Consider the following 26,733-nt stretch of genomic DNA (forward strand, 5'->3'; position numbering starts at 1 on the left):
GATTTTGGTGGTAGTTACTTAGATATGTACATATGTAAAAGTTAATTGATCTATATGTTTATTTATATACTTTGCTGTATATATGGTATGTCTCAAAGAAAAACAGAAAACCAAAACTCCCCTAAAACCAAACCCATGCCTAAGTCCCATCCATTGAGATACTGATTTAATTGGTCTGGGATGGGGCTTGGGCCTCAGCAGCATAAGTGCTCCCTAAGTGAATCTAATATGTAGCCGGAGTTGAGAACCAACGTGCTATGTGAAAGGAAGGGAGAAACTTGGAACATGAAAGAAGGATTGCACAAAGCTAAGGGAGTTGTTGGACAAGAGACCAGAAAGGTGGCAGCTAGCAAATCATTCTGGGCTTTAGAGGCCACTTTAAGAAATTTGAACTTCATCTTAAGAGTAATGAAAAGCTTTTGAAGGGTTTTAAGTAGGGAGATGACTTGGACAGATAATCAGCTGGTATGCAGTAGCATTGCCTATAGTTAGCATTCCTGCCAATTGCTTGTTGAGTATTCAGAATATCTCTCCTGTGAGGAGAAGAAGATTTGGAATAGTTGAGGAGTCTTGAAGGACTGGTGCTTGATTAGAGGTGGGGAGTGAGGGAGAATGAGATGTCAAAGTTTCTGACACCAGCAACTAGAGAAGTGGGAACTTTGGCAGGGGGTGGGGGCGGGGAACTAATGAGTTTAGATTTAGACATTATGCATCAGTTGATGTTCCTGTCAGACATCTATATGGAGATATTTAGTAGGTAGTTGGATTCTGTGTGTTTCTGAGGGTCAGAAGGGAAGCTTGAAGCAGAACCATCATCTTACTTTTTTGGGGGGAGATGGCAATAGTTTTTTGGGGGGAGATGGCATTTCTTTAAATGATAATTGAAGCTGTGAGGAGAAGTCAGATCCCTCCTGGAGAGAGTCGTCTGAAGAGAAGAAAGCCCAGGACCAAACCCAGATTCTTTAAAACTCCAACATTTAAAAGTCATGTCTGGAGGAGAAACCTGCTTTGTACACTCAGGAAAGCAAAGATTTATTCATTCATTCAGCAGATCTATATTGAATACCTACTGTGTGCCAGGTACTATATGAGTCCCTGGGGATACCACAGGGAACAAAAAAGTTCCTGCTTTTGTGAGCCTTACTTCTACTGGGGGGAGATGGGCAGTAAACAAATCAACAAATAAGTGCATCATATGCAAGGTGGTGGTAGGTGCTATGAAAAAATGAAAAAGATATGACCTCTGCCCTCAGATATCCTCAAATAACTACAGTTGTAAGCTGACTGAAGTGAGGCCAGAAGAGGTACAAAGTCAGAAATGCTGGTGGAACTCAGAGGTGTATCTCATTATGTTGCATATTGGAGCTTTATACGTAGTCAGTGCTGTGAATTTTTGTTTCCACTGAGGGCTTTCTTTAATTTTATTTCATGTGAATTAAAAAAATATTCAGATCACAGGTTAGAGCGAAAATATAATTATCTAGCATTATAATAAAGATATAATATTTTTTAATGTTTACTTTTGAGAGAGAGAGCAAGTGGGGGTGGGCTGGTGCAGGGGGACAGAGGATCTGAAGTGGGCTCTGTGCTGACAACAGTGAGCTCTATGTGGGGCTTGAACCCACAACACATAATATTTTTATTTTTATTTATTTTTTTAATGTTTATTTATTTTTGAGAGAAAGCGGGGCGGGGGGGGGGGGGTAGTGTGCAAGCAGGGGGAGGGGCAGAGAAAGAGGGAGACACAGAATCCAAAGCAGACTCCAGGTCTGAACTGTCAGCACAGAGCCTGATGCAGGGCTCAAACTCACAAACCAGAAGATCGTGACCTGAGCTGAAGTTGGATGCCTAACCAACTGAACCACCCAGGTGCCCTGCAACATATAATATATATATATATTTTTGAATTTATTTTTGGGACAGAGAGAGACAGAGCATGAACGGGGGAGGGGCAGAGAGAGAGGGAGACACAGAATCGGAAACAGGCTCCAGGCTCCGAGCCATCAGCCCAGAGCCCGACGCGGGGCTCGAACTCACGGACCGCGAGATCGTGACCTGGCTGAAGTCGGACGCTTAACCGACTGCGCCACCCAGGCGCCCCCAACATATAATATTTTAAAGCATGCTGGTAAGAATTATAAAAGCCTTTACTGACCACACACATATTGTAGGCCAGGCTTTTTTTTTTTTTTTTAAACTTTATTTTTAGAGCAGTTTTAGGTTTACAACAAAATTCAGAAGGAGGTACAGAGATTTCCCACATATCCTCTGCCTCCACACATGCATAGCCAACCCCATTACCAGGGTTACTTACCAGAGTGGTACATTTTTTACCAAGGATGAGGCTACATGAATACGTTATAATACCCAAAGTTCATAGTGTGTTACCTTAGGGTTCACTCTTGGTGTTATATGGGATGTTATTATTACTTTTTTCACATGTTCTCCCTGGGAGGGGAGACATGGGAAGTCTTTGGGGTAGTCTTTTGCTGCTTGGGTAGCTGAAATCAGTGCCTGCTTCATCCATAAGGAAAACTCTTCTGAATTCCTGCCCCTGCTGAGAAGAGTCAGACCTCTTCTTGGATATGAAGACATGATGTTCCAACAGGGGCAGGACCATCACTCAGGAGGCTGGATTTCACTCAGTGTGGGAATCGGACTCCTCTTTCCTCTGTGGCTAGACCTACAGTGTGCTGTATTCCACGTGGGACCTTTCTTGCCAGAACTTCCTAGGTCCAGGGAGCTAGTTTAGTTCCCTTTCTCATTCTTTACCCTTTTGTGTAGAGGGTACTTTCTCCTCCCCACGCCCCTTCCCTAGACCCCCAGCCTCAGCCTCATTCTGCATTCTGTGCTGTTTTATCTCTGGAATCTCATGGCCCTTGGTCCATCAGTCTTCCCAGGGCTGGTACTCAGTCTTAACAGTCTTTTGAGTCCTTTCTAAGGGTAAGGGTGGATTCTGATCCCATCTAGAGTCACTGCAGAGCTTGCTGGTTGTGCTTGGTGGGTGGGAGGTCAAGTGGGAGAAATTAACAATCAACAAATGAGACCCCTGCTGGCAAAATTTATCAGTTTTCAGATTCCCCTCAGGTGCCAGCCAAGTGGTAGGGAACAGTCTGACCAGTGCCTTTCTTTGCTCCTCATCTGTACCTTCTTCTTTGACTGCTGTTTGTCCCACTTCTTTACCTTTGGGCTTGTGTCTCACATCAGACAATCCATGGTCAGGCTCGACTGCAGTGGTTCTGCTTTGCATGCCTATAAATACGTGTTCTCAGGGGGATAAGTTACTGTTTGGTGATGAGAACGTGGCTGGAGGAGAAGAGGCATCAGGTGGATGGTGGATATTGGTGGTGGGAACTAGTGGGTTGTACTCAGGAATTCTCTTGTCTTTGGGGGAGATATGGTTTGTTATGAATCCATTCATGCACTCATTCATTCATTCAGCCAGTATTTGCTGATTTTATATTTGACAGGGTGGATGTAGGCCCTGAGGGTTAGAGTGAGTCAAACTTAGTCCTTGCCCTTTTCTGGATATGGCATGCAAACAACTTAGAGCATGAGAATTAATACAACAGAGTTATGTATAAAGTGCTTTGGAGCATAGAGCTGTAAATGATTAGCTCTGCCTGGAGAAAGGAGAGGAGATTTAGACGCAAAGGAAAGACTTTGTGGTGTTGGCTGCTAGTGGTTAACAAAGTGTGGTCTGCAGACCGTTGGGGGTCACCAAGATCTTTTCAGGGGTCCACAAGGTCAAAGACATCTTAATAATAATGCTACGATGTTACTTGTCTTTTTCTGCTGTGTCTACATTTGCAGTGATGGCACAAAAGCACTTAGGTAAAACTGCTGGCACCTTAGCAAGAGTCAGAGCAGTGGCACAGAATAGCACTGGTGGTCGTGGTATTCCTCACCAACATGCACTCTGTTTTAAAAAATTTATTTTTAATTTTTTAATTAGTAAAAAATTTTTTAAATAAATATAAAATGTATTAATTCTATTCAATTGTGTCCTGTTGAATACATATCTCTTTAGTATTCTGTGTGATGAAGCAGGAAGTGTGCATAAACCACTTCTGTGTGTAGAAGTTTGATGCTTATTTCTTTCTCTAAATTTTTTAAATTTTTATTGAAATTTTTTTAATGTTTATTTTTAGAGAGAGAGAGAGAGAGAGAGAGCGCGTGCACGAGCGGGGGAGGGGCAGAGAGAGAGGGAGACACAGAATCCGAAGCAGGTTCCAGTCTCTGAGCTGTCAGCACAGAGCCCGTCATAGGGCTCAAACCCACGAACCTTGAGATCATGACCTGAGCTGAAGTTGGATACTTAACCCAGTGAGCCATCTGGGCGCCTCTGATGTTTATTTCAAGAGAAAGCATTCGTACCACAGAGCTGCAAGTTGAACTGCCTCCTTTTTTCAGGGAACACCATTTTTATGTGAAAGAATAACTGACAGGTAAACTATACTTACTCAGACTCACGTATTCGGCACGTATTTTCTTAAAAATGAATGAAGTGAGTCTGCTATTAAAGGAAAACAACTGGTAGTGTTTATTGCCAACAATAAAATTCTAGTTTTCATTTAAAACTTAGAATTTTGAAAAACTTGGATCTGCCACTGTGAGCTTGACAGCTGCCCCAGATTTAAATCTTTTCTGATGTAATTAGTGGTGATATTAATAACTGTGATTATTTTGATATCGTAGAGATGAAATGGGTCAAATTTGGAAGTTTCCATGTGACCAGTGCATCATGTTACAAAATCACTCCTGGATAAAAGATCAAAGTGCAAGATAGACCAATAGATTTTAATATAATAGAGTACAAATGGTTCATTTATATAGTTTCAAATTTCACATTGCAACTAATCTTTAATAAACCTACTACTTGTCGATTTTGATGTAATATCAGAGAAGAATGTTCACAGATATCTGGAAGATTATTAAAATATTCCTGTCCTTTCCAACTACATATCTGTTTTGCTCTGTGATCAAAACAACACATTGAATGTGGAAACAGATACAATAAGACTACAGCTGTCTCCTATTAAGCCAGACTTAAAGAGATTTGCAAAAATGTAAAAACAATCCCACTCTTCTCAGAAAGCATTTTTTTTCCAGGGATGCTTGGATGGCTGATTTGGTTAAGCATCTGACTCTTGATTCCGGCTCAGGTCATGATTTTACAGTTTGTGAGATGGAGCCCCACATTGGGCTCTGTGCTGACAGTGCTGAGCCTGCTTGGAACTCTCCCTTCCTCTCTCTCTGCCCCTCCCCACTCGCACGTACATGTGCACACACGTGCTCTCTCTCTCTCAAAATAAACTTTATTATTATTAAAATTTTTTTAATGTTTATTTTTGAGAGAGAGAGAGACAGAGCATGAGCAGGGGAAGGGCAGAGAGAGGGGGACAAAGAATCTGAAGCAGGCTCCAGGCTCTGAGCTGTCAGCACAGAGCCTGACACAGGGCTCAAACCCATGAACTGTGAGATCATGACCTGAGCTGAAGTTGGACGCTTAACCAACTGAGCCACCCAGGCGCTTCTCAAAATAAATAAACTTAAAAATTCTTTTTCCAGAAAACATTTATTTTTCATAAAAATCCTATTAAATTAATGTATAGGAGATTTATTTGTCTAAAATGAATTAATTGCTATTATTAGAATTTGCGTTTTAATTTCTGATATGGTAGTGGGGTGCCTGGGTGCCTCAGTCAGGTGAGCGTCTGACTTCGGCTCAGGTCATGATCTCACAGTTCGTGGGTTTGAGCCCCTCATCAGGCTCTGTGCTGACCACTTGCCCAGAGCCTGGAGCCTGCTTCAGATTCTGTGTCTCCTTCTCTCTCTGCCCCTCCCCTGCTCACGCTTTGTCTCACTCTATTTCTCAAAAAATAATAATAATAAATAAATGTAAAAAAAATTAATTTCTAATATGGTAGATATTAGTTTTGGGATTTTCAATTTTTACATACATAAAGGGGCCCTGGCACCAAGATATTTAAAAACCTACTCCTGTGCTACTCTTTTTACTTACAGTTCTCTTTTCTGCCTGAAGAAATCCTACACATAATTGTTATTTAGTTATTTGTTCAAAAAACATTGAGCATCTATCAAGAACCTGGCTTTTGCTTGCTGCTGGGGACATGGTCCCAAGCCCTTATGGACATTGTTTGATAGGGAAGACAAATGAAACAGAGAACTGAAACACAGTATGATAAATGTTATTGGTGATAGACACATAAATGCTGTGGGAATACAGGCTATTGTCGGAATCACTTGCTAACTCATCTAGAACATGTGACTGATTTTTCAAACACAGTAGGGAGAGTGACCGAAGTTAGCAGGGAACTGTTCACATGTTGCTCTGGGAGGGAAGAAGGAAACTACAAATGTATTGATTGTCAGCTTTTTGCATGCCCTATGCTATGCTAGGGCATAGGCGTTGGAACAAATGTGGTCTTAATTTTCATAAAAACCCTGTCAGCAGAGGTAATTATCCTCATTTTGCAAATGAGATATTGGAGGCTCAGAGAAGTTGAACATCCTGTCCAACTTCATGTAGATGTAACTAATAGAGCTGGGATTTTGACATATGTGTTCTGATTCCAAGTCCAGGGCTCTTTTATTAATAATGCATTGCTAAACGGGTGGATCTTCTAAGGTATTTCCAGGTGGCTCTGGGAAACCTTGCCAGATTGGAATGAAGGTATAAGAGAAGATAGAAGAGGTGTCAGGAAGGAGAGAGACAGCCTGGGAAATGCTTGGTAGAAGGAGTCATTTGTGAATTTTGACTAACATGGTTTTTCTGGATAGGATTCAATGGCCTTAGGAGACATCAAGGTTTTATACTCCTTTATTCTCAATCCCTTAAATCCTTCTCTATGCCAGATGATGCCAACAGCAAAGGTCACCTGTCTGTCTGATCAGTTTACAAACCAGAGCCTAGCATTTGAAGCCTAAACTTCTTGCACCAGTTATAGGCTTTTGGGAGAGAGGCTGGCTGACCTTAGGCCACTCGTGCCCAGCCTGGAAGCCCCCAGTCCCTAGAGCTCAGCATTTAAACTTTTTCCAGTATTTAAAAAAGTTTATTAGAGGCTTCTGGGTGGTTCAGTCGGTTAAGCGTCCGACTTGGGCTCAGGTCAGAATCTCGAGGTTCCTGGGGCGCCTGGGTGGCGCAGTCGGTTAAGCGTCCGACTTCAGCCAGGTCACGATCTCGCGGTCCGTGAGTTCGAGCCCCGCGTCAGGCTCTGGGCTGATGGCTCGGAGCCTGGAGCCTGTTTCCGATTCTGTGTCTCCCTCTCTCTCTGCCCCTCCCCCGTTCATGCTCTGTCTCTCTCTGTCCCAAAAATAAATTAAAAACGTTGAAAAAAAAAATTAAAAAAAAAAAAAGAATCTCGAGGTTCGTGAATTTGAGCCCTGTGTTGGGCTCTGTGCTGACCCTTCAGAACCTGGAGCCTGTTTCAGATTCTGTGGCTCCCTCTCTCTATGCCCCTCCCTTGTTCACACTCTGTCTCTCTCTCTCTCAAAAATAAATAAATTAAAAAAAAAAAGCTCATTAGAAGTTGTGCTTTATGATAAACCTGTTTGTGGATACAGGCTAATGAAAAGATTGTATTTCTTTGCTTTGAGTCAGAAATCTGTCAACTTAATGTGATTCAGGTGTGCTACCAAAGGTTTTCTAGAACAAGGGTCAGCAAACTATAGCCCTGGGGTCAAATCCAGCCCACTGCATGTTTTTTTGAATAAAGTTTTATTAGAACACAACAAAGCTCATTTACTCATGTTTTGTTGTGGCGGCTTTTGTGCTCTAAGACAGAGTTAAGTAGTTGTAACAGAGACTATATGACTCATAAATCCTAAATTATTTATTATCTGGCCTTTTACAGAAAAAGTTTGCTGACCCCTAGGGTAATCCTGATTCTTTCCATCATGGTACTTAGCACATGGTGTTTTAATTGCCTTTGTCCCCTACTTTTAATAATATATATATTTAAGTTTATTAACTTATTTGTAGAGAGAGAGAGAGAGAGAGAGGGAGAGCGCATGTGTGCGCGCAGGTGTGCATGCATGTGCAAGAAGGGGAGGTGCAGAGAGAGAGTCAAAAAGAGAGAGAATCCCAAGCAGGCTCCGTGCTGCCAGGGCTCAAAGCGGGGCTCAATCTCATGAACTATGAGATCATGACCTGAGCTGAAATCAAGAGTCAGATGTTTAACCATCTGAGCCTCCCAGGAGCCCCTCTTACCTACTTTTAAAACTAAGCTCCTTGAGAGCAGGGGTGAGATCTGACTCATCTCTTTTTATGCCCCATGCTGATCACAGAGCCTGACATATTAAGAGCACACAATAAATGTTGTTTAAATGGGCACATGATGTGCTGATTAAAAAGCTCTGATGGGCAATTTTTTTTTCTCATTCTGATAGGCAATTATATGTGCCTCTGATTAAGACAAAAACAGAACTAAGGGAAGGAAAACATTATGTTGGTTATGCTAATCCCAGTGCTGTGTGCCTCACCTATGAACCAGTCATTACTTACTGCAATTTTTTTTCGATAGGTAAACGACACAATCATGCCAAGAGCTCTTGTTGGTGAGGAAGTTGAGAAACAATGCCTTAATCTTTGGCTGCATTCTACCACCACCGCTTTACCCCACCCTCCGCTCCCCACTCCCAACTTAGCGGGACAAATGTAGTAGAATATACAGTTACATGGAGATATTTCTTCTTCATGTATTGTATTCTTCTTACTTGTCTTTTTTTAAATGTTTATTTTTGAGAGTGAGAGCGCGTGCGTGTGCGTGAGTGGGGGAGGGGCAGAGAGAGAGGGTAACAGAGGATCTGAAGTGGGCTCTGTGCTGACAGAAAAGAGTCCAGTGTAGGGCTCAAACTCCCTGAACCTCGAGATCATGACCTGAGCCAAAGTCGGACACTTAACTGACGGAGCCACCCAGGCACCACTTACTTTTTGTCTTCCATAAAGCCATTTCTTCAGTGTGCTTCTTACCATCTGTGACTAACGGAAGATGAAACCACGCTAAAGCTGTTTGGTCACCTTGGCATAAAGATAGGTGAAGTACCGACCTGGGAGTCAGTAAACCTGGGCTCTTGCTGTGACTCTTCAGCTGTCTTTGATTTGGGGCACATCAGTTAACATCTGTGAGCTCCAGTATCCAACATGTTTTTATTGAGTCGCATCTGGGACACTTGACACATTTAATATTTATATCTCTCCCTCATTTTGAAAAGGATTTGAGCAACTCGTGAGTGACAGAGAGTTGACTTGTCCTGTCTGTTCCCTGTCTCTGACTAGCAGTCAGCTGAATGATTAAATGGATTGGAGTGTTTTGGGACTTTGATCAGTGCCTCGGAGAAGGCCTCACAGCCACAACAGCCTCTTTACCCTGTCCTTGTTTTCTCTCCTGTGACAACTTCTTCCTTGGGAGTAATCTGAGGAGTTTTTGCTGGAGAGAAGGAATCAAGATCAGGGTCAAAGGGAAAGAGGAATTTTAGAAGCTAAGAATTGGAAGACATACTAGAAACTTTACTTAAAATATCTCTTTCAGATAGTGAACTTGAGGCCTGGAGAAGGGACGTGACCTCACTTGGTAGAGCTAAGACTAGATGCCAGGTCTGCCTGCTGTGTGTGTGCACGGTGTTTTCCAGGGTTCTAAGAGAGGAGTAGGTGGCCTCGGCTCTCGTGCTGGTTTTTGTGTCACATTAACGACTGTGTCGGTGGGTGGGGGAAGCTGTACTGCAGACCTGCCACGCTGTTGCACCCAGTGTGCCCAGGACCTTAGATGTCTGAGAGCTATTTGCTGACCGTAGCTGTCAGTGGACGGGCATAGCATGTGAAGGGTTTCTCCAGTTAGTTTGTGACTGGCATTATGTTATTATTACCAGCAGTGACAAAGTGAACCAAAAGGAAAACTACATATTATCTTGGCATTGCAATGAATGGGCTGTCTTCCTGTTTCTGGAAAGATTGTATTCACGTGCATTTATTTATTGACTGATTAAAAATGGTATTTCACTTGAATATGTATTTCTTTGCTTACTGGTAAGGCAAAAGTTTTTTTTCTGTGTTCATTGGCTATTTATATTTTCTCTCATTTATATTTTTTCTTGTGAGTTACCTATTCACGTTCTTTGTCTAGATCCCAGGGTATTCCCAGCATTATGCTTGACTTTCCTGCCAGGGAGTCATCAGGATAATAGGACATTGTCCCTAAATGGGGGAACTCAGCACATCCTGGGGGGAGAGAGTTGAAGACTGGATGAAACACTTTTCTCACTGTACAAATAGCTATTTAAGTGGCTACACGAGGCTTGAGGTGCTAGAGGCTAAGGACACTGAGACAGGTGGGTAGCAGAGGCCAGCAGTGCCCACAGTAATGTTGTCTCTTGCTTTTCCTGTACAGAGTTTTGCCGGATTGACAAGCCCCTGTGCCACAGTGAGGATGAGAAGCTCAGCTTTGATGCAGTCCGCAGCATCCACAAGCTGATGGACGACGATGCCAATGGTGACGTGGATGTGGAAGAAAGCGATGAGGTGAGCTCTCTCCCCCTGCCGTGGCTCCCTTCTCTACCTGTTTGGACAGTCCCTGAAGGCTGCCTAGACACTCTTCCCTTTGGAGAGATGTTCTTGGTATTGGCTTGTTCTCTAGGAGCTCCTTCCTGTCAAAGGGAGTGATTCTCAGCAGAACAGCCCTGTAGGAGCCACCTGTCCGAGGGCAGGCCTGCTGTCTGTATGCCTGGACTGGCTCCCATCTGCCTACTGGCTAGAAGTACAACACTGACTGAGCTGTGCTGTTTGAGAGGGAGAGAGAGTCCCGAGGTCGGTCTCTATAGTTCCCCTGAACCCATATTGTAATCCTGCTGCAGATGGAGGGCATCAGTCTGTACTTGCTATGTACTCAGCCCTGTGTTGGCATGTAGGAGAGACATCAAAACAGTCATTATCTTGCCCTTTGGGAGTTTATAGTCTGTTCAGGAGGAAGAAACACATGTTCCTAGAAAGATTATTCTGAATTCCAGGTTGCGGTTGCTGGGAGCTGGTTGAGTGGTCCAGATAATAGGAGCGAGAGGAAACTCTAGATGGAAAAAGCTCTGTTATTGTTTCACCTTTTGGCATTACTACAGTTCCAATTACACAGAGCCCAGAGTGCAAAGTCATCATGTGTGGAAAGATTGAAAGGTTTTAGTTGATTTCAAGCTCAACGTGGGCCAGCAGTTTGGTGAAGCTGCCAAGTTATGCCAAATCTTTAATAGTGATATGGTGTATGTCATGAGGAAGAGGTAAGCCTAGTTTTGAGTTCAGTGTTGGATCTCACATTGTCAAAGGTATTTGGAACAGTGCAAGCCTCTACAGAAAAGGGTGACCTGAATGCTGAAGGGTATGGACACTATGAAATGGAGAGCATTCAGTAGAACTTAGTATTTATAGGTATTTATTATGTATGTGCCAGGCACTGTTGTAGATATGGGGATGTGGCAGTAAATAGGACACAGACATCTGTCCTCCTATCATTTACAGTCTAGTGAAGAAACTTGAGCCTGGAAAAGAACAGATCCGGGTAATATAATTTGTATCTCACATACATTAGAAGTGGAGGAATTAGATTTTTAAATAACGACGGTGATGGCGATGAAAACTGCAGCACCAGCTCTCCTTCATTGGATTCTTATTCTATGCCAGGCATGGTGTTAAGCTCATGGTGTTAAGGTAGTTACTCTTTTACCTTTCATAACAGCCTTTTGAAGTTGGTATTATTGTCAAGGACTGGAGCCTTGGAAAGGTGAAGCATTTTGTTCAAGGAAACATTGGATATAAGCACAGATCAGATTTCAAAGCTTGTGCTATTAAGTACTGCTATATTGTTTCTCTTAAACTAAAGGCAGGACCGGGACCAATGTGGGAAAAGTAAAATATGGCCATATTTTTCTAGAATGAAGAATCGTCTAATAGTGCCATCTTGTCTTAGGAGAGGCTTCCTTGGTAGGTACGTAGTAAACTGCCTGTCACGGAAGATGGGCAAGTAGAATACAGCGCTCTATCGATTGGTTAGCAGAGGGGATCCTCGCATTAGGTTGAACTGGGTAATGTCTAAGTAATTTATAAGAGGAGAAAAATAGACTTCCTGGAGCAGAAGCAGACATTTGGGTGGAGTGGAAGGGGTGGGGCTGCCTGAGTGGTAAGTAGGGAGCCAGTGTGAACACAGATGTGGGGAGGGGGGAGCTCTGACTAGAGCAGGGTGGGTGAGTTTGGTTGGATGGAGTGACTATGGTGGAGGACTGAAGGACAAAAACCTGGAAAGGAAAGTGGGGCCCAGGCGACTAGGCTGAGAGATGAGTACTTATTGAACCTGGCAATTGTAGGTTCTTGAGCAAGGACAACAGGCGTGATGAAAGTTTTGTTCGCATCTTGAAGTGACACTGGCCCTCAAAGGATCCAGATTTTATTTGTCCACGATGGGAAAAGGACCATGTTCCTGGACGCAAATGAAGACTAGAGGTTTCCCTCTCTCAGGGGGCCTGGCCACAGGACTGGGGGATAGGTGGCACACCAATTAAGAAGGTGATATGATCTAAGATCCACAAATTCCTGGATATCCTTGTCACCTGCTCCTCCTTCTCTTTTCACTTTCTGCTGAATTGCTTTGTCAATGAGGGGAGGAAGAAAATGTTCTTTTTAGAGGAATGTTACCACAACAAAAAGCTCATCAGCACAAACTGTTCTAAAATAACACAAAAGCTGTCACCCTGCTCTTCTCTGTGCCAGTGGTGAGCTGTTCTTTTTCAGTGTAGCTTCTGCCTTGCCTTGGCTTCAACTTCTCTCCCGGCAGGCTCAGGCCTCTGGTGGTGAGAGGGGCCTGCCAGTCTGGGTTTTCACCATCAGTCACAAGCTACTGTCTTTGAAAGAGAAGGTAATGGTGGCAAAGTATGTGTGCTTAAGTCAGTCTAAACGTATATGAGACAACCTTGGAGTTCAGGTTCTAACTAGCATGTTGGGTGGACCGCTCAGAGCTTAGAATATTGGCTCACGGGTACTGAGCAGAGATGTGACCCTGGTTGTGCTGGCTATGATGGACCTGAGCTTTTTATGACCATTCGAAAGCACCACTGATTCCCCAAGGATTTTAGAGGAAGTCTGAAGGGATATCTTCAGGCTTCATTTGTTCAGCCTCATATCAGCAAGCTTTCCAGGTGACTGAACTATATAACCTCAGTTCTGGATCTTGTAAAATTTTAGCCATTTTTGAAATAAGTCTTTCTTTTTATAGATTATTGTGAACAGAGTGTTAACTTTCTTTGGATCATTCAGAACATGTCATCAGGCCTCTTCTATAACTACCCCAGGGCTTAGATTCCTATATGCATTGTTGTGATTTCTTCTTATAATTTCCCTGTCTCTTCTTTGATTCATCCCCATTTCTAATTTCTGTTTACTTCTCTGTGAGCTATGAAATTAGACGTATGGTAAACTGAGACTCAGCAGGCATTTTATAGGAAATATGTAATCATTGGCATGTGGGGCAGCCAGTTTGGCTGCTCCAGTACTGTCTTTGTTTTCTTCTGTCCTAGTTAGTGTAGCTGTGGATTGTGGGCCCTTCAGATGAGCAAGGTGGCATTATTGGTGACGGTGCCCTTCTTGGCAAGGCTGGGAGGGAGTTCTACCAGGCCAACAGCATGGAAATTCATGACCTGTGTTCTACTGAGACTTCTGGTGGGGACACTGCCTGTGGGCAATGGATTTGCTACAGTGGGATGGTCCTGTCAGGTTGTTCTGACAGTCTGAGGTGGACAGACAGAGGCTGTCCAAACCTGCTGTCCCTTCATGAGCACTGGGTGTTGTATGTAAGCGATAAACCACAGTAATCTACCCCAAAAACCAAGAGCACTTTACACACTGTGTGTTAGCCAATTTGATAATAAGTTATATTAAAACAAACAAACAAACAAACAAAAAAAACCATTGTCCCTTCAACTGGATCCCTACAAGGAAAATCAAGGGCATTTATCCAGCCATTAAACAAGTTTTTGTTGAATACCTGTTGTAGGACTATGGATTCTGTAACAAACAAAATGGATACGATTTTAGCTTTTATAGAGCTTGCATTCTAGTGGTCTGTATGTCACAGGCAATTAAATGAGAAGTAAAATTCTGAAATTAGGAAGAACTGTGATTATAGTAGTTTAGTGACTTCCCCTTTAATTTTCTCAGGTAAAATGGTGGTTAATGATTCCTACCCTTGCAGGCTATTGTCAGAATTCAGGGAGAAAAGTGCTGGTAAAGTTTCCAGCACAAATAACTCCCAAACTCTACAGAAACCAAACAAGTCAACACAAAATGGGAAAAAATTTGAACAGACACTTCATCAAAGAAGATATATGGATGACAAACACATGGAAAGATGCTCAATATCACTAGCCATTAGGGAAATACAAATTAAGACCACAGCATGATAGCACCACACATCCATCAGAATGTCTGAAATTAAAAAAAATGGACAACACCAAGTGCCAGGTGAGGAGGTAGAGCCACTAGAACTTTTGCTTATAGAGTTTCTTAGAAAGTTAAACACAATTCACTACATGCTCCAGCAATTCTGCTTCTCGGTATTTATCCCTATAGATAAATGAAAATTTATATTCACACTAAGACTTGTACACAAATGTTCATAGCAGCTTTATTCATAAGCGCCAAAAACTGGACACAAAGCAAATGTCCTTCAATGTGTGAATGGATAAACAAACTATGGAAAACTGCTCAGCAATTAAAAGGAATGAACTATTGATGTACACAACATAGATGGATCTCAAAGGCCTTATATTGAGGGAAAGAAAGCAGACTCAAAAAGTTAACATGCTGTATGATTCCATCTACATGACATTCTGAGAAAGTAGGGATGGGAGTTAGGCCAGTGGTTACTAGGGGTTAGGAATGTGGGGAGGGTTTCATTATCAAGGGGCAGAATGACAGAATTTTGGGGGGTAATAGAATTTTCCTGTGTCTGGGTTGTGGGACAGTTAGAAGAATCTAAATATGTTTCAAAACTCATATGACTATATACCCCTGACCCTCCCCCTCCAAAGTTAATTTCATCATATGTTAGTTAAGAAAAAAGTCGCCAGCATAGTACCAGACACACAATTCAAGCTCAGTGAATGCTGAGCTTGAATGCTGAGCTTTTCCCCTTTCTGTTTCTTCTGTATTTCCCAGAAAGTTACCTGTATCTGACAGTTGTATTTTAATGTTTGTTTAACTGATGTGTTTCTCTCACCAGACTGTGAGACTTTTCAGGGCAGGGACTGGCCTTATTTGGTTATTTTGCCTTTGTTTCCCCAATGCCCAGCAGAGCCCTGTACAGAATATGTGCTTCATTTAATCATTGGGTGGAATGACTGGCTGTTATCTGGGTAGCAGCATAGTGTCTGGCTGAGAAGGGAGGTTTGAGCAAGGGTGTGATCACACATTTTGGGGGGGGGGGAGTGGATGGTTAGGTAGCAGTATGAGCCCAGGAAGCTGCAAAATCAACTTATGCTTTTGTTAGTGTCTGTGCAGTGTGGTGTAGCAGCATAGCACAGGGTTGAGAAGTGGTGCTCTGGAGCCACACAGACCTAGGTTTAAACCTGGCTCTGCCTTCAGCAGCCATGGAAACTTGAAGCAGTTACTTCATCTCCTTGAGCCTCGGTTTCTTCATTGGAAGTGGAGTGATAAGAGTAGGCATCTCATGAGTTGCTAAGATTAAATGAAATAATGCATACAGAGCACTCAGTACCATGCCTGGCATATGGAAGAGGCTCAGTAATGGTTAGTTTTTGCTATTATTATTATTGTTATTGTTTTCATCAGAAAGCACATACATTTTAATGCAGACAGGACTGTATTCAGAACTTGGCTTTGCCACTTACTATGTGACAAAAAGGCAAGTAACTTCACCTCTCCAAGCCTCAGTTTACTCAGCTGATTGAGGAGATCTTTGCAGGGTTGTTGTAAGAATTTAATGCACGCAAAGGGCTGACGCAGGATTTCATGGTTTTTCCTCCCTCGGGGTGGTGGTACAGTAGCGAGGGCTGGCCTATATGGCAAGACTTCCAGATCAGCTCTCTCATCCCACGGCACCGGCACCACAGTGTTCAGCTCTGGGAGCCACCCCCAGCAGCTTGGCTGACTTGACTAGGACCAGAGCACCACAGGAGGCAGTTCTATGTGCGCCTGAGTAACTGCTATGAAGGGGGTGGGGCATGACAGAGCAGGGCCTAGCTTTTCTAGGGGCTGCAACTCCTCTAGCCGCTCCCCCTAGTCTCCTGTCTGTATGCCTGTGTGCTTTAAAAAAGGTTTATGTGAGAACTTCTCATTTCCCCCCACCCATGTGGAAGGCTAGAGGAGTTTCGAACAACAAAGCCGTATTATAGTACTGTCACCAGATCTGTTTGACTTTAGCAGGGTAGGAGTTGACTTGCTTTCCACCTTTTTCACTGCCCCACCAAGAGGCATGCTTGGTTGTGGGAGGCTCTGTGAGTCGGGAAGGATGGAACCTCGCACCAAGTGGAATCAGGGCTGGGGGAACTCAACTTTGAGAGGAGCGCCTCCACTTGCAAACCCCAGAGGCCAGCAGGAATTGGACTTGGTGGGAGGTGGTATGTAAGGAGGGAGGGAGAAGCCCTCTGTGCTTCTTGCATATAAGCAGTGCTGTGGCCAGGCTGGGCTAATTTGGATGAGGGTGAGTAACTGAGTTATGCCCAGAAGTTATCAGCATGGTTAATAATAATTGTTTTCCCTCCTCTGCCTTTGGGCCTCATTTCCTTACATCCAGATAGCTGTAGACGCCTCCAAGTGCTCTCTTGCCTCTAGCGTCCCTTTACCAGCCCGTGTTGTTCATGCTGCCAGCGGTCTTCCTAAGTTACGTTTTGGTTTCATGTGTCCTGCATGATTTTCTTTTCTTATTCCTTCTGACTATCTGTGTCTAGCACTCCATCCCTTCAAGTCTGGCCTTGGTCTTTCTTAAGACTCTCTGCACCTACCTCCTACCTCTCTGGTCTGACCCTGGTCCTCACTGTCTCATAGCTGTTCCATGCTTATTGCAGGCCCCTTTCTCTGCTCAGCTAGTTCTCCCTAGCTGGAGTTAACTTCTTTTTTTTTTTTTTTTAATATATGAAATTTACTGTCAAATTGGTTTCCATACAACACCCAGTGCTCATCCCAAAAGGTGTCCTCCTCAATACCCATCACCCACCCTGCCCTCCCTCCCACCCCCCATCAACCCTCAGTTTGTTCTCAGTTTTTAACAGTCTCTTATGCTTTGGCTCTCTCCCACTCTAACCTCTTTTTTTTTTTTTTTTTTTCCCTTCCCCTCCCCCATGGGTTTCTGTTACGTTTCTCAGGATCCACATAAGAGTGAAACCATATGGTATCTGTCTTTCTCTGTATGGCTTATTTCACTTAGCATCACACTCTCCAGTTCCATCCACGTTGCTACAAAAGGCCATATTTCATTTTTTCTCATTGCCACGTAGTATTCCATTGTGTATATAAACCACAATTTCTTTATCCATTCATCAGTTGATGGACATTTAAGCTCTTTCCATAATTTGGCTATTGTTGAGAGTGCTGCTATAAACATTGGGGTACAAGTGCCCCTATGCATCAGTACTCCTGTATCCCTTGGATAAATTCCTAGCAGTGCTATTGCTGGGTCATAGGGTAGGTCTATTTTTAATTTTCTTTTTTTTTTTTTTTAATTTTTTTTTTTTTTTCAACGTTTTTTATTTATTTTTGGGACAGAGAGAGACAGAGCATGAACGGGGGAGGGGCAGAGAGAGAGGGAGACACAGAATCGGAAACAGGCTCCAGGCTCCGAGCCATCGGCCCAGAGCCTGACGCGGGGCTCGAACTCACGGACCGCGAGATCGTGACCTGGCTGAAGTCGGACGCTTAACCGACTGCGCCACCCAGGCGCCCCTATTTTTAATTTTCTGAGGAACCTCCACACTGCTTTCCAGAGCGGCTGCACCAATTTGCATTCCCACCAACAGTGCAAGAGGGTTCCCGTCTCTCCACATCCTCTCCAGCATCTATAGTCTCCTGATTTCTTCATTTTGGCCACTCTGACTGGCGTGAGGTGGTATCTGAGTGTGGTTTTGATTTGTATTTCCCTGATGAGGAGCGACGTTGAACATCTTTTCATGTGCCTGTTGGCCATCCGGATGTCTTCTTTAGAGAAGTGTCTATTCATGTTTTCTGCCCATTTCTTCACTGGGTTATTTGTTTTTCGGGTGTGGAGTTTGATGAGCTCTTTATAGATTTTGGATACTAGCCCTTTGTCCGATGTGACATTTGCAAATATCTTTTCCCATTCCGTTGGTTGCCTTTTAGTTTTGTTGGTTGTTTCCTTTGCTGTGCAGAAGCTTTTTATCTTCATAAGGTCCCAGTAATTCACTTTTGCTTTTAATTCCCTTGCCTTTGGGGATGTGCCGAGTAAGAGATTGCTACGGCTGAGGTCAGAGAGGTCTTTTCCTGCTTTCTCCTCTAAGGTTTTGATGGTTTCCTGTCTCACATTCAGGTCCTTTATCCATTTTGAGTTTATTTTTGTGAATGGTGTGAGAAAGTGGTCTAGTTTCAACCTTCTGCATGTTGCTGTCCAGTTCTCCCAGCACCATTTGTTAAAGAGACTGTCTTTTTTCCATTGGATGTTCTTTCCTGCTTTGTCAAAAATGAGTTGGCCATACGTTTGTGGGTCTAGTTCTGGGGTTTCTATTCGATTCCATTGGTCTATGTGTCTGTTTTTATGCCAATACCATGCTGTCTTGATGATGACAGCTTTGTAGTAGAGGCTAAAGTCTGGGATTGTGATGCCTCCTGCTTTGGTCTTCTTCTTCAAAATTACTTTGGCTATTCGGGGCCTTTTGTGGTTCCATATGAATTTTAGGATTGCTTGTTCTAGTTTCAAGAAGAATGCTGGTGCAATTTTGATTGGGATTGCATTGAATGTGTAGATAGCTTTGGGTAGTATTGACATTTTGACAATATTTATTCTTCCAATCCATGAGCAGGGAATGTCTTTCCATTTCTTTATATCTTCTTCAATTACCTGCATAAGCTTTCTATAGTTTTCAGCATACAGATCTTTTACATCTTTGGTTAGATTTATTCCTAGGTATTTTATGCTTCTTGGTGCAATTGTGAATGGGATCAGTTTCTTTATTTGTCTTTCTGTTGCTTCATTGTTAGTGTATAAGAATGCAACTGATTTCTGTACATTGATTTTGTATCCTGCAACTTTGCTGAATTCATGTATCAGTTCTAGCAGACTTTTGGTGGAGTCTGTCGGATTTTCCATGTATAATATCATGTCATCTGCAAAAAGCGAAAGCTTGACTTCATCTTTGCCAATTTGGATGCCTTTGATTTCCTTTTGTTGTCTGATTGCTGATGCTAGAACTTCCAGCACTATATTAAACAACAGCGGTGATAGTGGGCATCCCTGTCGTGTTCCTGATCTCAGGGAAAAAGCTCTCAGTTTTTCCCCCGTTGAGGATGATGTTAGCTGTGGGCTTTTCATAAATGGCTTTTATGATCTTTAAGTATGTTCCTTCTATCCCGACTTTCTCAAGGGTTTTTATTAAGAAAGGGTGCTGGATTTTGTCAAAGGCCTTTTCTGCATCGATTGACAGGGTCATATGGTTCTTCTCTTTTTTTTTGTTAATGTGATGTATCACGTTGATCGATTTGCGAATGTTGAACCAGCCCTGCATCCCAGGAATGAATCCCACTTGATCATGGTGAATAATTCTTTTTATATGCTGTTGAATTCGATTTGCTAGTATCTTATTGAGAATTTTTGTGGAGTTAACTTCTTATATCCCTCCCTTCAACCCTTGGCCCTGTCCGTATCTGTCTTAGGTGTCCTCTGGAATGCTCCAGACTCACTTTTCGTGTGTGAACTTTCCCTGGCTTTCCCACCCCCACCGATTTCTCTCATCCCCGTACCAATTCCCATAGCACATATTCTGTATCAACTCAATTTAGCACGTAATTAGAATGTCTTGCTTTGTGCCCTAATGATTTTGATTGTATTATCTTACCTATAAGTTTGTCTTTTTTGCACTCTTACTGGAATTACTGAAGCACAACTCTGATCATTACTTCTCCCTTGTAAAGGGAATGCAATGGAAGAGGACCATCCTTACCACCTGTCAAGCCATGTTCCAGCTGATGGCTCGTACAGTGTCATTTAATGCTCAACCACTCTATGAGCTAGGTGTTATTAATTGTCTTTTAGAGGCCATTTAACTATAAGAGTGGCCTGCCTTTACTTACTAAATTAGTCTTCACTATCTAAACCTGCCTGTCGGTGCTCCCACAATCTGCCTTTAGCTCTCCTAACTAGTTCACGTTACACTGCATTCCCCTACTTTATCCTGAAACCACTTCCAATATGTTCTCTCTATCCTATCACTGTGCCTTTGCTTTAGATACATTTTCATCTCAGCATCTCTCTGCCTCTCCTATTGCCTGTAAAAATTCCACTCATCCACCAAAGCCTAGATCAGGGTGTCTCAACCTCAGCATTAGTGGCATTTTGGGCTAGATGATTCTTGGTTGTAGGGAGCTATCTTGTACACTGTGGGATGTTTTGCAGCATCCCTAACCTTTATACACTAGATGTTGTAGCAAACCTCCACCATCACTCCTTACCCCAGAAGTTGTGACGACCAAAATTATCTCTATTGCCGATTGCCCTGGGGGACAGAAGTGCCCTGGTTGAGAACTGCTGGCCTAGATTAAATGTTTTCTCCTAGAAATCTTATTGTTTCTTTATGTGGGAAGTAATTGGCATGAATCTCTCATTTGGCATATCGCTCTGCTCTGTATTGTAATTAGTTGTCTGTCTGACTAGATTGTGATTGCCTTCAGGGGCAGGAACCAGGTCTTATTTATTTATCACTGTGTCTCACACAGTGCTTGGTACAGGGCCTTACACACAAAGGAGATGAGTTAAGTTTTTTTTTTAAATTGGAATTTGAAAGCAGTGATCCTGTCTTATCACTGAGTGCCCCTTAAATTATTTCCTTAGGGCAGAGCTAGAGTCCAGGGTTGGCTGGCCAGTGGTAGTGGGGCAGGGTGCTTTGGATTTGTGAGTTCCTGGCCAGGATGGTGGCTGGCTCAGTGGTGGGATGTTTCTAGGAGAGCTAGGGTCTAGGATACAGATATGATATTGCTTAGTGTATGATGTGTGTGTCTGACCTCTGTGACCCCTTCCTTATCTTTCTACCCTAAGCTGTGAATCACATACAGAATCTGGGCGGAGGTGAAATCACTGTAGTTAAAATAATAGGGAAGACTTGGGGCGCCTGGGTGGCGCAGTCGGTTAAGCGTCCGACTTCAGCCAGGTCACGATCTCGCGGTCCGTGAGTTCGAGCCCCGCGTCAGGCTCCGGGCTGATGGCTCGGAGCCTGGAGCCTGTTTCCGATTCTGTGTCTCCCTCTCTCTCTGCCCCTCCCCCGTTCATGCTCTGTCTCTCTCTGTCCCAAAAATAAATAAAAAACGTTGAAAAAAAAAATTAAAAAAAAAATAATAGGGAAGACTTAGGGGCACCTGGGTGGCTCAGTCGGTTAAGCGTTCGACTTTGGCTCAGGTCATGATCTCATGGTTCGTGGGTTCGAGCCCCACATCAGGCTCTGTGCTGGCAGCTCAGCCTGGAGCCTGTTTCAGATCTGTGCCTCCCGCTCTCTCTCTGCCCCTCTCCTGCTCACACTCTGTCTTTGCCTCTCTCAAAAATAAACAAACATAAAAAAATAAATAAGATAATAGGGGAGACTTAGAGAAAAACATGTACAAAGAGGGCAGAGATGAACACAAGAAAAAAAAAGACACAGAATGCTGAAAGGCTATGTGACTGAGCAAAAGTACACACGGGCTTTGGAGCAAGAAAGATGAGGGTTTTAGGTGTACTTTCATCAACTGTGAGTTGTGTGACCTTGGAAAGTTTCTTAAATCTCTGTGAGCTTTCATTTTCTCATGGTCACATGGGGGCAGTAGTCTCTGCCTTGAAGGATTATAGCCAAGATGAAATGAAATCATGTGTAGAAAGTGCCCAGCCTGTGGTTTCGTTCACAGTGGTAGCACCACTGTGTCTTCTCCTCCTGCTACTGCTTCTGCCCACCTGGCCTGAGGTGGCTGCTTTACATATACTCCCTCATGGAATCTTTACAAGAAACCTGTGGGGCAGGTACTAATCTTTCCATATAACCAATAAGGAAACTGAGACTGAAATTAGCACATAGTTACCTGTTTTGGGGGTTATTGCAACTCAGATCTGCATCAGGCTGATGAAAATGTTCTTTTAAAAAAAAAATTTTTTTTAATGTTTATTTATTTTTGAGACAGAGACAGACAGAGCATGAATTGGGGAGGGTCAGAGAGAGAGAGGGAGACACAGAATCCGAAGCAGGCTCCAGGCTCTGAGCTGTCAGCACAAAGCCTGACATGGGGCTCGAACTCATGAACCGTGAGATCATGACCTGAGCCGAAGTTGGAGGCTCAACTGACTGAACCACCCAGGCGCCCCTGATGAAAATGTTCTAAACTTGTGGTGAGGTTGCACACCTCTGAATATGCTAAAAACTCTTGAGTTGCCCACTAAATTGGTATGCAAATTATATCTAAATAAAGATGTTAAAAAAATAAAATTGTCACTACAACATTTGTTGGTGTTACGGTCACCTCCCACTTGCCTTGCTATATAGCCCAACCCATAGGAACCCCTAGGACTCTATAGAATAAACACTTTGAAAACAGTGTTGATTTCTGTCTCGGTGTCCCCCACTCCTAACTTTGACAGATATGCAGAGGTGCTTCTAAGTCTGAAGTGCCATGGTTTCTGGAAGCAGAGATCCATGGTTAGCTAACTGATAGCTAGTTTGCTTATTTCTGGGTAGGTATGGATGGCTTTTGAGGATACCAGACTGAAGAGCCCTGGGACATTCTCTTTGGGAGAATCCTTCCTCTTTTTCTCTCCCCGCCTCCCCGCTTCCCTCCCTCCCATCCTCCCTTCTCCCTCCTCCTCCCTTCCCACCTCCTTCCTGTCTTCCCTTTTTCTTTTTTGTAGCTGTCACTTATGGGAAAGCTAAGATGGCAAGAAAGCTATGGGGAGAGCCCAGGTGGTAATTCCTTCTCACCCACATACCAGGAACCTGAATCAGATTCTTGGCACTTGCTATATGGAGCTTCAGGAGGGGACATGTCAGAGGCACTTGGCTAAGTAGCCCTGGTATTATTTTTCCTGGATTCACCTTGTGCTCCAGGCCTTCCTCTGACTCCCACTGCTGCTGCCATGCTGGCCCATGGGAAGCAGACCTCTCCTCTTGGTCTCTGGACCCAATCCTGAACATAGATTTCCTGGCTTCCTCTTTGAATAAGTTTGACAGCCTGGAGCTTTTGCTTTTTTTTTTTTGTTTGTTTGTTTTTTTGTTTTTTTGTTTACTATATGCAGCAAGTAGGGCAGAAAAGAAATAATTGCAAACAATTTTTCAGATAACCTCAGCATAGGTTTCTGTGTATACATTTCTGTTGCTGCAGTAATTCTTCTTTGACCTGAAGGATTGTTACAGTTTGGAGGAATCTCTCTGGTTTTTTGCCTTCCAGCTTCCTGCTGGTCTCCTGGTGCAATCACCATCTTATCTCTTTCCCTGCAGAACATTCTGACCTCCTGCCCTTAATGTAGGTAAAGCACAGTTTGAAGTCTGCTCAGGCCTTTTGGACAGAACAGAGATGAGTGATACTGTGAATGACATCATTCTTCAGGTGAAACCTGGTCCTTAGGCTAAGGGAATGACCTGTCCCCCATTTTTCCTTGTAAATACTTAATTGTAGGGCGGCTGTAGCATTCACCTACCAACCCCCACTGAGTTCAAATTTTGTGGCCTTGCTCATGCATTCAGTCCAAACTCTTGTGAGTTTTTTAGAATAAAGTATGTGGACATTGACTTCTTAAAAGTCTAAGCATAAGCTTTGGCGTCTGACCTGAATTCAAATCCAAACTTTGCAATGTAGATCTGTGAGTAATTTGGAGCCTCACTTTCCTCATCTGTAAAGTAGAGATGAAAATAAGATACTCTTTGCTATTGATAAGCCCTCAGGCTGGTGAGAGAGGCAGACATGTAAACTGGCAACAACAATAGCACGTTTTCAGGACTGTAATGGTGGTGTGCACAGGGGCTGCGGGGGGGGGGGGGGGGGAGGGGGGGGGAAGGCTGCAGTTTGCAGGAGAAATAAGGGTGAGGTCAACTAACGTGCTGGTGTAGCAGAAGATACATTGTCAGCCAGCACTCAGGGAAGGGTACCAGTTGCTAGACAAGCTGAGCTACACATCAGAAGGAGTAGGCCTAGTTTGCAATCTGTCCCAGTGCCTTAGCCAGATACAGGATGAAGCAGCAGCTCCCCCAGATGGTACCACTCATGTTTCCAGGAAAACCCAGACGGTTTGCTTTGACAGGGGAATTCGTTCTCACTATGCAGACTGTTGTTTTCCTTCCCCATTCTTTGTTGGTGAGTCGGCTTTGTCTGTTCTGGATTGCAATCCTGTTGATGACAGAGATTAGGTAGATTTGTAAAACTCCTCTGTGTGTGTGTCTATATATGTGTATGTGTCTTTATGTGCCTTTGTGTTTGTTTCTTTGTATGTGTGTGTACATCATTTTATGCCTTTTTGTATTTGTGTGTGTCTTTTTGTATTTAGACGTGTCTGTGTGTATGACAAGAAGTGGAGGGAGGGGAGGGGTGCCTGGGTGGCTCCATTGGTTAAGTGTCTGACTCTCAATTTCAGCTCAGGTCATAATCTCACACTTCCTGAGATTGAGCCCCTTGTTGGGCTGTGCGCTGACAGGTAGGAACCTGCTTGGGACTCTCTCTCTCCATCTCTCTGTCTCTGCCCCTCCCTGACCTCTCAAAATAAATAAACTAAAAAAAAAAAAAAAAAAAAAAAAGGCAGAGGGAGGGAGGAAACCAAGCTGAGGAAATAGGACTTGAGAGAAAGCCCATAAGCCAGGTCAAGGATCAAAGAGAAGGTTAGGAACAAATGGTTAGGCAACAGCACAGTATGCGGGACCTGGAGATAAAAACAGAGTTAGAAGTACAATCGGGAACCCAAAGACGCTGTTAATCTAGGCTGGATCTGGACTCTATAAAGTGGTAGGCAGAGTGCAGGGGTGGGTCATCTAGCAGCCAGAAATGGTCAAGCCAGCAGAGAGAGGACAGCCCTGCTGCAGGTATCAAGCTTCTGAATCTTCCTGTCCAAGGAGGAGTCAGTGGCTGGCTTGCAAGGCCATCAGACCTAACCGGTGTTTGTGTTTGTTTATGCAGGTCTCTCCGTGCATGTCCGTGCATGTGTACCACATCCAGTGTCTTCTGTGGCAGTAGAAACAACGGGTTTTCAGTGCGATGTCTGATCCACCTGAGGACTCATGACCCCCCATTATTTGTTCTCATGTCCTCCCCTACTGCCCCTTCTTTCTCTTTTTCTCTCTTCCTTCTCCAAGCATATTTTGTGTCTGCTGTCTCCTGGACGCTGGAGATGCAAAGACTTTCTACCTGCAAAGAGCTCATATAACTAGTGAGGCAGAAGAACATACGTGTCCTAATAGGTGTTGTGATGAGGGATTGGTACTGCATGCTCTGGAATTTTAAGAAAAGGGAATTTAATTCATCCTAGGATTCCAGGAAATACAACCCAGAAGAGGTAATGGCTGAGTTTAATTTTGGCAGATGAATAGGAGTTAACCTGGGGCAAAGGGGAGAAAGGTATAGCAAGTGAAGGAACGTGAGTGATGTCCTTGGATCTGTGAAGTCACAGGTTTCTTTAATTCAAGCATAGAATGTCACAGTGGGACAGGGAGGGAGAGGCTGGAGATGAGTTGAAGTGGAAATGGCAGGCATTAGCCAGATTCTTAACATACTGAGGAACTTGGATTTTATCCCAAAGATGATGAACTACAAGGATTGTAAACAGAGATGGGGCTCATTCTAATTGACAGGATGTCTGGGGTGGGCTTTGCAGAGCAGGTGAAACTAGAACTTGTTTTATTTATTTATTTATTTATTTATTTATTTATTTATTTAAAAGTTTATTTATTTATTTTGAGAGAGACAGAGACAGCACAAGTGGGGAAGGAGCGGGGCGGGGTGGGGAGGGGGTAGGCACAAACAGGCTTTGTGCTGCCAGTGCAGAGCCTGAGCCCGATGCGGGGCTCAAACTCATGAAACTGCAAGATCATGACCTGAGTTGAAACTGAGAGTTAGACACTTCACCTACTGGGCCACCCAGGTACCCCTTGACCTTGATTTTTAAAGATGAACAGGGCTTACTGATGAAAAGAAGGAGAAGCCGAAAAGAGGAACTTATGAGTAAAGGCAGGAGGCAAAATATATGACAAGTTTGGGAGACATCAAGTAGGGAGGTGTTTAGAGAAAAGTTTCTTTATAAGAAAGGGGCATCTTCAATGGCTGGTATGTGGCTCCAATAAGATAATGAATGTTAAGAATCCTTTGTAAACCATGGTGCTGCATGAAAATGTCACTAGTGGTGTTGTTATCCAGCTTCTTCTCTTTCCCTTCCATGCCCGGCAACGCCAGGCTCTCCCAGGTGTAGGTCAGGTAGGTGTGAACAAGGCAGTGTGGCGCAGTGTGGCACTGACTGGGTCCTCTTTCATCTCGCCACCTGGCGTCTTGGGGAAGAGGAGGAG

The 26,733-nt window shown here is 43.6% G+C and overlaps 1 protein-coding gene across 5 annotated transcripts in view; it reads left to right on the forward strand.

Moving 5' to 3' along the window:
* Positions 1-26,733, forward strand: part of STIM1 (stromal interaction molecule 1) — a 188,249-nt gene that overhangs the window by 92,893 nt on the left and 68,623 nt on the right. For all 5 annotated transcript variants that reach the window (XM_058687951.1, XM_058687954.1, XM_058687952.1 and 2 more), the window contains exon 2: positions 10,410-10,540. In XM_058687951.1, the coding sequence (XP_058543934.1) occupies positions 10,410-10,540 (131 nt within the window). The remainder of the gene's footprint in view (positions 1-10,409; positions 10,541-26,733) is intronic.

This window comes from Neofelis nebulosa, chromosome 10 (genome assembly GCF_028018385.1).
Source record: "Neofelis nebulosa isolate mNeoNeb1 chromosome 10, mNeoNeb1.pri, whole genome shotgun sequence".
Classification (NCBI taxonomy): Eukaryota; Metazoa; Chordata; class Mammalia; order Carnivora; family Felidae; genus Neofelis; species Neofelis nebulosa.